Raw genomic sequence first — 11,427 nt, 5'->3', positions numbered from 1 at the left:
AGCATTTCTCTGCGTCCCCTCCACTATCCATCATTTTCCTTTTCTTGTCGTATTAGCCAATCTGATAGGTGTGAGGTGGTACCCATTTCGACCTTATCTTTGTATATGGTGTGAGATGCAAAACCAAACTTTTAAAACTGCAAGGATGATAGATGGTTAGGTCCCTCATATGGGACTTTTGTTCTTATTATAAATGGTCTAGAAAAAGACTGTCTTCTTACTATAAAGGATCTAGAGAAAGAATATACTCCAGGAACCCAGATGCCACCAGAGGGAAATGGCAGAATTTCTCCTTGTATTGGCAATTGAGAAGTGCCAACTGGTTTCATTAAGGATTAAATCACTCTCAACAGGTTAAGAAGAAGGATGCCTGGATCTTCCTGTCCTTATTTTATTTTTGAAAGAGTTTTCATAGCCAGATGCAATTAATCTAAGTACCCTAGTGACCTATGGAAGTACATCACTGACAGTCAGACTTCCCAAAAATCTGGGATTAACCAGGGGAATTCAGTGAAGCTACAATACCACCTGACCTAGGGAGATACCAACCAGCTCCTACTCATTTTACTAAAAAGGGATTTTCTGGAGTTTTCTACAGGATAAGTCAGTATGGCCCAATGAAATTATCTGAAACCCTAATTGAATCAGGCCAAGCTAATCGAGGATTTCAAACAGATGTTCCCCCAGAAAACACATTGGAGTGAGATAAACAATTGTATCCAGTAGATCGCATGAACACCCTCAGGACTATCATTTCGTACAAGATCAGGACAAACAGGTCCAGTTTCTTACAAGCCCAAGCACCTCTGGGCTTCAAACTTAAAGCACCAGATTTCTTCAGCCTCTTACTCACCTTTCTTCCCATTCTTCCTGATGAGATGTCTGCGACCTTTTTTAGCTCTATGCAATGCCTAATTCACTTGGTGCCTCCAGGGAGATAGATATTGGCTGTGTGCAAAGAGATCCCATTGTCATACCTTACTAAAACCACCTGCCTTTACTCTCTCACAGACAGTATCCCCTAACCCTTGAGATAAAAGAAGGTATTGAATCTGGTCCTCCATGACCTCTTGCCAGGCAGAGTTCCGGTGAGGAGTAGATACACCTGCAATGCCCCTACCCCACCAGTCCCAAACCCAAGAAGGCTTACGCTTTAAGGGAAACAAGTTTATCATTTTGTTCAAAATCTCAAATAGTAACTCCTTTGTAGTTTCCCTATACTCCATGGTGACCAACCCCTTTGACAATTCTCAGTTCTGTCCCCCAGGTGCATCCTACTTCTCGATTGTTGACTTGTACCTTTCCCCCACCCCCATTCCTGAGCAGATAAAAGTGAATATCTAGAACAAATGACCAAAGTCAATAGCTAGAGTGAAAATTTTGGTTTTGAGGGAAAAAAGATCTGAAAATGACATATGTCAAATACAGAAATTGGGTTCAAAATGTTCTGATTTTTTTAGTTGTTATTTGAATTTCTTAAACATATCAGCATAACAATTTGCTAATTTACACCTCAAGGCACTTATAGGTAATAAACTGGAGTTCCTTCCCTTTCTGAGGAACTTGGGACTTTAGCCCAAGGTGAAGAATGAAATAGATGAACACCAGAAGTTAGGTGATGGTGGAGTCAATGCCAATTGTAAAGGCGCTTTTAGCCTTCACCTACATGACTATATTGGTCAATAACAAATTCATAACCAGAAGGGCTCATTCTACACGTTAGATCTCCCCAAATTCTTTCAGATTCTCCCTTCAGCCTGTATCTAAATCAAGTCTGATTTAGATAAGGATAGAAGTGGCAAGGAGCATGGAAAAATGTAGAGTCCCTAAGGTTCCTAATTTGAGGTTCTTATTAGAACCATAACATTTGAGCTAGCTCTCCCTACTTGAAGTGACTGTACTGAATTGTATTAAGATCTTGCAATAGCAAGAGACTTTAACAGAAAAAGATGTCTACAAGTGACCTGAAGTGGAAAAGAAGATCTGCTAGAAGTTGTTCTGAAAGCCTACCTATTCCAGAATACCTAGGAGGGGAGATATCCAGAGGACTGCATTAGGAGATGCTCTGAGAAACCAGGAAGCCATGTGAGACATCTGAGCCCTAAGATATGATGGACTGATGAAATGGACAGTGAGAGTGGGTTACCAAGAAAAGGAATATTTACTCTTCTGTTTCACTTCTTCCTCATGTGCTATTGTTCTTTGTAAGGCCTGCCTGCTAAAGGGGACTCCCATCAATGTGGCTCCTATCAATGCATCAGTCAATCTCTTTTCCTCTTCCCCTCACATTTTTTGCCATCGTGTTAAAGCACCTAAGCCTCATAGGCAGGGGCAGGAGGGAGGTGGGGTAGAACTCTTTATGAAGTCTTTGTCATACTCGTTAGTGATTCGTTGAATCAAAATGGGAAATGAGAGACATACTAATTGGTAATTTATGCCCATCCTTTTCCTCTTATTTTTGTTAAGAACCCACTCCTGAAAAGGTCAGTCAGTCTCTGAAGAGCCTGACTAAGTGATAGGATTATTCCTAGCCCCCAAAGCACATGCTTTCTACCTCAGTTGGGTGGGACCCCACTGGGACCCCACACAACTGGGATTTCACCCAACTGGGAAACCCGACTTCTGTTATTATATTATAAATAGAATCTAGTCTGCATGAGTCCTTTACCTGGGGAAAAGCACTCTTGTCCTTGATCCCCTCCATTAGAGGTTAGGGCCACCCTAAGGTCATGAAGGAGAAAACGAGCCAGAGAGGGCCAGATGGAAATGGCTTCCAGATGCCTTAAGACTGCTGAGTCTCATGATGGAGACACATTCTCAGTAGGAGGAGCTAAAGATTTCCTAGTGCACCTCCTCATTAAATGTCCATCAATCAGGGTTGAGTTTCATTTGTCAAAGGAGTTCGCTTGTCAGAAGGTGTTTTAGGATGTTTCAGAATCTCCCTTGGCATCTTTGGTTATGGAGAGAAGCTACTCACCATCAATTTGTAGAAAATTGTCTTACCTAATAAGTAAATTGATTATAACTACCTCGAAACCATCTCTCAGGGTTTTATTCACGACATCCCCATCCACCCAGAAACCCAGTTTCTGTTTACCTTCACCTTTAAAGGAAAAACAGTACACCTGAACTCATTTCCCAGAGGGGTCCTGGGATTCCTTACTGTCTTTTTCATCCAGTTAAAGGAAGATCTCCAATCCTTCTACACTCATAGGGCATCCACTCTGATCCTTTATGTGGGTGACCTGCTTTGTTCCCCGAAACTGACCTTGTGTCAGGAAGATACTGGGGCCCAGAAAAATTCTTTTTTTCCTGTTTTTTAAAAATTTATTTAATACATTTAGTTTTCAGCATTGATTTTCGCAAAAGTTTGAATTACAAATTTTTTCCCCATTTCTACCCTCCCCCCACTCCAAGATGGCATATATTCTGGTTGCCCCATTCCTCAGTCAGCCCTCCCATCTGTCACCCCACTCCCCTCCCATCCCCCTTTCCCTTCTTCTCTTGTAGGGCGAGATAAATTTCTGTGCCCTATTGCCTGTGTATCTTATTTCCTAGTTGCATGAAAAAACTTTTTGTTGTTGTTGTTGTTTTTGAGCGTCTATTTTTAAAACTTTGAGTTCCAAATTTTCTCCCCTCTTCCCTGCCCACCCACCCTCCCTAAGAAGGCAAGCAATTCGACATAGGCCACATGCGTATCATTATGTAAAACCCTTCCACAATACTCATGTTGTGAAAGATTAACTATGTTTTGCTCCTTCCTAACCTATCCCCCTTTACTGAATTTTCTCCCTTGACCCTGTCCCTTTTCAAAAGTGTTTGTTTTTGATTACCTCCTCCCCTCATCTGCCCTCCCTTCTACCATCCCCCCTTTTTTAACTTCTTCCTCCTTCTTTCCTGTGGGGTAAGATACCCAATTGAGTGTGTATGGTATTCCCTCCTCAGGTCAAATCCAATGAGAGCAAGAATTACTCATTCCCCCTCACCTGCCCCCTCTTCCCTTCCTACAGAACCACTTTTTTTGCCACTTTTATGCGAGATAATTTACCCCATTCTATCTCTCCCTTTCTCCCTCTCTCAATACATTCCTCTCTTATCCCTTAAATTGATTTTATTTTTTTAGATATCATCCCTTCATATTCAACTCACCCTGTGCCCTTTGTGTGTGTGTGTGTATGTGTGTGTGTGTATGTGTATATATATATATGTGTGTATATATATATATATATATACCTACATACATACATACATACATAGACACACACATCTGTATGTATATGTATACACACATATATATATATGCATATTCCTTTTAGCTACTATGATATTGAGGTCTCATGAATCATACACATCATTCTCCTATGTAGGAATGTAATCAAAACAATTCAACTTTAGTAAGTCCCTTATGATTTCTCTTTCTTGTTTACCTTTTCATGCTTCTCTTGATTCTTTTGTTTGAAAGTTAAATTTTCTTTTCAGCTCTGGACTTTTCACTAAGAAAGCTTGAAAGTCCTCTATCTTATTGAAAATCCATATTTTGCCTTGGAGCATGATACTCAGTTTTGCTGGGTAGGTGATTCTTGGCTTTAATCCTAGCTTCACTGACCTCCGGAATATCATATTCCAAGCTCTTCGGTCCCTTAATGTGGAAGCTGCCAGATCCTGTTATCCTGATTGTTTTTCCACAATATTCAAATTGTTTCTTTCTGGCTGGTTGCAGTATTTTCTCCTTGACCTGGGAGCTCTGGAATTTGGCAACAATGTTCCTAGGAGTTTTCTTTTTGGGATCTATTTGAGGAGGCGATCGATGGATTCTTTCGATTTCTATTTTACCTGCTGGCTCTAGAATATCAGGGCAATTCTCCTTGATAATTTCTTGAAAGATGATATCAAGGCTCTTTTTTTGATCATGGGTTTCAGGTAGTCCAATAATTTTTAAATTATCTCTCCTGGATCTATTTTCTAGGTCAGTGGTTTTTCCAATGAGATATTTGACATTGTCTTCCATTTTTTTATTCCTTTGGTTCTGTTTTATAATATCTTGATTTTTCATCAAGTCCCTAGCTTCCACTTGCTCCAATCTCATTTTTAAGGTAGTATTTTCTTCAGTGGTCTTTTGGACCTCCTTTTCCATTTAGCTAATTCTGCCTTTCAAGGCATTCTTCTCCTCATTGGCTTTTTGGAGCTCTTTTGCCGTTTGAGTTAGTCTATTTTTTAAAGTGTTGTTTTCTTCAATATTTTTTTCACTATTTTTTGGGGTCTCCTTTAGCAAGTCATTGACTTGTTTTTCATGGTTTTCTCGTATCTTTCTCATTTCTCATCCCAATTTTTCCTCTACTTCTCTAACTTGCTTTTCCAGCTCCTTTTTGAAGTTCATGTTTTTCTTGGCGGCTTTCTTACCCTGTTCTCTCATTCTTTCCCTCTCTCCATATTGCCCCCTCTCCCTCTCTCCTTTTGTTTTTCTCTCTGCCCTCCAGAACTCCACTAGTCTTTCAGAGTCTCTCCCTCCCTTTCTTTATGTTTCTGACCAACCTCTAAGCATCCCACTACTTCAGCTGCCTTCATAGCTGTTGGTTCTCATCCACTCATTCCTCTAAAGAAAGTCTTCACGTGTTTGGGTAGACATCCCCCTAACTCACCAACAGGTTTGAGGCCCGTATGTTACCCTCAATCTGGTTATCTCATTTGCTCAGACAATGCTCACAACTGTTACTCCCTACTCTGTATTTGTAACCTACCACTAGGTAGCAACTGAGAGAGTAAACACAGGGCAACCTTTCTGTACCCATTGTTTGTTCAGTGTATATTTAAAAGGGGATATGTAAAGATAAATTGCTTTTATAACCTCACTCTAGATGCCCATTGGTATGAGAATCTCTCATCTCTGGTGGATGTACGTATGGTTTGTGAAGAGAAACAAAAACATAGACAAAAAGAATCTACTTTTTGGCATTTAAGACCTAAACGTAACCTTTCTGGTCTTCTCATATTTTACTCTCCTTCCTGTTCCTTGCATGTTACCTTCTTATTCAACATTTCTGATTGGTACTGGCTGTCTCTATCCATAGAGAGTTCCCTCTCACCTTTGCCTCTTGATTATACTTGGTTTCAAGATTCAAAGCCACCTTCTGCAGCCACAGGGTTCCGACCTGACAATTTGAATGTCATCATTCAAACACTAACAAGTAAGGGTTTGAAAATTATTTTGCTAATTGTCTAGACCAGAGGTTCCCAAACTTATTTAGCCTACTGCCCCTTTTCAAAAACAAATTCACAACCCCTAGAAATCTACTTTATTTAATGTTTGATTTGCATTATTTCAAAAAAACTGTTTTTAAATGACATCTTAAATTTAATAATTTATTGTTAATCTGTGGGGTTTTTCCTGCATTGAAATTTTGATGTCACAATATTGTGTTATGGAACCAAATATCATATTATTAAAGAAGTCCTTATGCCCATATATTCCTGCTAATGTATGCTGGACTTCCTGACAATGCACAACACTTGCTTGTAAGACTTGTCAGCAGATTTGACCACTGATCAGTTATAATTTGCACTTTCAGTATTTATTTGGAAATTAATGTAATCACTATGACTTTGACTCTTACACAGCAGATGAAACTTGCACGAAGTTTTTCAAAATTTTATCTTCTCTTCTTTGTGCTTCACCATCCCCTTATTTTTATTCAATGCCCCCAGTTGTCCCTGAGGGTACTACCACTTCTCTGACTCATTCCAGAAACCCCCCACCCCACCCCCCACTTTGGGAACCTGTGCTGAAGAAAATGTTAATAATGCAGTTTAAATTTAAAAACATATCGTGCCAAAATAACTAATAGGGAAATGTTTTATATAATTGCACTTGTGTAACCTACATCTGATTACTTACTATCTCAGTGAAGGGGAAGGGGCAGGGAGGAGGAAGATAGAATTTGGCACTCAAACCTTTAAAGATTTAAAAAAATTGAAAAATCAAGTGTATTGTGCCACATTTTTCTCCTAGAGAGTTGGTTAAACATCAGCATGTTATTGAGGAGACCATTCACCCCCAAGTTCAACCTCTAACCCTTCAACCCTACTTTATGGATATATTTATTTTCTTAAATGTAATATTCTGAAAGGCAGGGATTGTTTTGTATTCCTATTATAGAATAATCCGTAGACTTGGTAAATGCTTAATAATCTTGTTTGAATATAAACTCCTTGACCTTTCTTAGTAACCACTTAGCACAGTGGATGCTGCATTAATTGGTTTAGTCTTCATCATTACCTTCCAAGCCACGTATTCTCTGCCCTCTATCGCCCTCACCTCTCCCTACCCCTCCACCACCGGTTAGCTTCTTTATGTGTTGTGTTGCAATCCCCTTATATTATAAACTTCCCAAAAGTGTGGTTGAGTTTTTTTTTTCTATTGCACACAACTAGCATGATGCCATATTATATTAGTAAATGCTTGCTGACTTTTGATACAGAAACACAACCTGCTGCTTTTAAATTGTCTGGAATGTATCCCAAAAATTCACCAGATAAGGCACAGTGGGAATAAGCCTATATTACCAGACACTGTGCTAAATGCTTTTAAAAATCTCTTACCACCTCTGCAACACAGGTGCCATTACCTCTTGAGGAAACTAAGGCATAGCTTAAATAACTTGCCCACGGTCTAGCACTCTGCATCTTGACCACCGTCCGTATCTTCCTTTTATATGCCCTTCCATTACTGTATACATTTTATACTTTGTTCCTTGTCTCCCATTACATTGCAGCTCAAGGGAATCATTTTTAGTTTGGTGTTTTTTAAATCAAGAGTCCTGGTTGGTGTCATTTCAGTCACATCTCATTCTTCATGACCCCATTTGGGGTTTCCTTAGCAAAGATAATGTAATTGGTTTACCGTTTCCTTCTCTGGCTCAGTTTACAGAGGAAACTGAGGCAAATCAGGTGAAGTGACTTGCCCAAGGTGACACAGCTAGGGTCTAAGGACACATTTGAACTCAGGTGTTCCTGACTCCAGCCCCAGTGCTATTTCTAGCTGCCACCATCAGGTATGAACTGAAATGCCTTGCTAAAATTACCACTGCCATTAGTTTCAAGGGACCCGATAAAGGGCTTTAAAAGTTCTGTAACCAGTCACATCTTCACCTGTTCTGAGCTCATTTTTAACCTTTGTATGAATTATTTCCACTACTTCTGGATGTCTTTCACTAACCTCAAAAAAAAAAAAGTATCTCATACTGAAAAAATGTGACAAACTTTTATAAAACACTCTACTCAGTATTTCTATTTTAAAGGCATTCATCTGGTGTTTTGTAAAGTCAATGTCAAATGACAAAGTTTTCGTTTTTCCAGGACAATTCCTTGAAAATTCTGAATCTTTGCTGTATTTCAGAATTACTCAATAGTTGGAATTTTAAGCATTGTTAATTATTAATACATGTGCATATGTATACTTGTTTATGTTTGCGTCTCTATTTCCCCCACCCTCTTAAACATCTGGGCACCTAAAACTAACACAAACCACCCTGAATCACAGAATCACCATACTAGTTTGGTTTCCATCTTAGATGACTTGGTTATTTCACAGACATCAATCTCAGAATGTCTAATTAAGCGAGAAAACCAAGTAAGTTCCGAAAAACTTTATTTTCAAAATCACAACACTAACTTCAAATTTTGTAATTTACTGCATGAAAGAAGTATGAACTCTTTTTAAACTTTTTTAAACAAATTTAGCTTTTGCAAGAATGGAATATCATAGAGACTACTTAGAAGGCACAAAACAACAAAGTGTAGTTTCCTAGACACTTAAACAAAATAAACTCAATTCCCAATTTCTTCAAAAAGGCATTTTGGTTGAAAAAGCTTATGTTTCTTTTAATATCTGCTTCTGCCTCCTCTTTCAGATTGGCTTCCCCCACAACCACCACCTCTTGGTGCTCCACGGCTTGAACTGCTGTATGAATCACGAGGGGCAGGATATCGTCTATGCATCGAAGGAGGAAGCCCTCTCTCTTGTCTGCCAACACGATCACGACCACTTGAATAGATGTCACTTCGGCTGCTTGAGTAACTTTCACGACTTCCACCATATCCATCTCTGGTGCTGCTATAATCATCATAGCGACTACTTCCTCCGTAAGAGGGAGGAGGCCCTCGAGCAGGAGGAGCACTACGAGAGTTACCTGCAAGATCAAAAGATAATTAAATAGCAAATATCCAACATTTAAATCTAATTTTACAGAAATATTTAATTACTCTTTGCATGGAAATCTGTCTTTGCTGTATATATATATATATATATAGAGAGAGAGAGAGAGGAAGTGTGTGTATATAGTGGAAGTGAATGAATTTAATGCTTGAAGATTAAAGACAAAATATACTTAATAAATATCATCCTTATTTTAAGACTGAAGCACACCTTTTCCAGGGATAAGCTACGGATTTTTTACTGCTGACCCTCCCTTATATTTTCTCCAGTATTTTCACCACTGGGAAGAAAGACTGTGAACACCAATTCTTTCATGAAGACTTTAAAAAGTTTAACTAAAAAAAAAGGTTAACTAAAGCAATTTCCTAGAAAATAAAACTTTCAAATTCAAGTTAGCAAAAGACTAAGCAGATTTTTTTAAAAGTTGCTAATGAGGGCCATGGGCTTGTGGTTTATGATCTTAAAAATTATGTTCTTACCATAACTCTCATAAGAATCTTTGTAGGATCCTCCACTTGGATGATCTGAATAGTCTCTATCACGACCTCCACCATAGCTATCACGGTCACTAAATAAAGAAAATGTACTAAGTAAAAACTATTAAAACTTAAATCATGTACATCTCCATGAAATAAACTAATTTGATGATACTGTACCTGTATCCTCTAGATGTATATTCATCACGTGAGCTAGAATGGCCATAGTCACGGTATGTATAGTCCCTTGGAGGTGGAGCATAATCTCTGGTATCCCGAGAACTTGCATAATCTCTGCTTGAATAACTAAAATTAAAGGGTGAATTACATAATATAAAATAAAAACTCTCCTCAACTAAAATATTACATTATTTTACTTACCTCTCTTTAGTACTGTCACTAACATCTCTTGGTGACATATACACATCTCTGCGTGACGACACTGGTTCTCTTCGTGGAGGACCTCCATAGTTCTCTCTTCCACGAGGCACTGGCCCTTAAAAATGTTTGAAAATTTTAAACTAACATCTGAAGTAATGTAGTTAAGTGACAAAGAAATGAAAAAATAAGAGGCCAATTTAAGTAAGGAAAAAGAACTTAGTATGCAGCTCTTTATTCAACTAGATGAAACATTTGAACAAAAATTTATTTAAGTGTTGAGGTGTGAAAAACTGTAACTACAACAGTTCCTCCCCTTGGGTCTTATAGGAGAAGTGATACAAATGCACATGAGCTTACGTGCACACAAGGGAATGGGGTATCGGTACTGGAATAGTGAAAACTAAAGTAATCAGACACGGACATTTGATGCCTATGAGATTGTCTGGTAATCATTTAAACCCTCTAAGCTTCAGGGTGTTTATAACACGTACTAAACTTTAAAACTCAGAATATTAACATAAAGTTATTGATGGCATACTTCTGGAAATATCTGCTAGGTGAATGAAATTTCTGACCTCCAAATTATTGCAATATGATCAGTCAACTGTTTCCACTCAAACCTTTGCTTTTTTTCAGATTATCTTTTCTTTATCAACTTCCTTATCAAGAAAAGAATGCTCTTTAACGAGACTGATTTCTCATTGGTTTATACCCGTTCTTTCTACCCATTAACTCTATTCTGCCTATACTAACCCCTCCCTTATGCAGTTCATAAAATACCCCAAAGGCAAAATAATATTTTGATTGAAGATTGATTAGGAAGATAACTTGTTCTTAAAACTTTTCTGTTACTGACCTCTAGAATATTTCTTAATCTATTATCTTTTCAACTCCAATTCCTAATCTGATGCTACCCTCTGAAGACAGGTAAATGGCATGAATGCAATTCTTACAAAATGAGGCCTTATGTAAGGAAGATGTCAGTTCAAATTTTGCCTCTAGCAGTGACCTTCAGCATACCAGTTAAATCTTCCTCAGTTTTCTCCTCTGTAAAGTGGGTAGGACCTTTCAGGGTTGTTCAGAGGATAAAACACACAATATTTTTGCAAACATCGGCGCATTACATAAATGTTAACTAAAATTACATGAATTCCCCACAAAATTAACAAAGGGATCTAAGACAGCTTCTGTTATTTACACCCTTAACATTTTTCTTTCTCTATTATGAGCTTTTACCTAATAAAACTTGTCAATGTTTTAAAATAACTTTCAATAAAATGGATTTTCTTTATAATCCTATATAATTTTATATTTATTTTTATGCACTTAAGAACACCTTTGAAACTACTTTCTCCCATT

The 11,427-nt window shown here is 38.1% G+C and overlaps 1 protein-coding gene across 1 annotated transcript in view; it reads right to left on the bottom strand.

Annotated features, from left to right (window-relative positions):
* Positions 1–8,829: 8,829 nt before the first annotated feature.
* The window catches only part of LOC118833332 (RNA-binding motif protein, X chromosome-like), a 7,783-nt gene continuing 5,185 nt past the window's right edge, over positions 8,830–11,427 (bottom strand). The window contains exons 4-7 of the mRNA XM_036740694.1: positions 10,069–10,183; positions 9,868–9,993; positions 9,691–9,779; positions 8,830–9,185 (exon numbers count right to left, since the gene is read on the bottom strand). Coding sequence (XP_036596589.1) covers positions 8,878–9,185; positions 9,691–9,779; positions 9,868–9,993; positions 10,069–10,183 — 638 coding nt within the window. The 3' untranslated portion in view covers positions 8,830–8,877. The remainder of the gene's footprint in view (positions 9,186–9,690; positions 9,780–9,867; positions 9,994–10,068; positions 10,184–11,427) is intronic.

This window comes from Trichosurus vulpecula, unplaced genomic scaffold, assembly GCF_011100635.1.
Source record: "Trichosurus vulpecula isolate mTriVul1 unplaced genomic scaffold, mTriVul1.pri scaffold_31_arrow_ctg1, whole genome shotgun sequence".
NCBI classification, from domain to species: Eukaryota; Metazoa; Chordata; class Mammalia; order Diprotodontia; family Phalangeridae; genus Trichosurus; species Trichosurus vulpecula.
The sequence above is the reverse complement of the archived record's forward strand: the minus strand, read 5'-3'. Positions and strand labels throughout refer to the sequence as shown.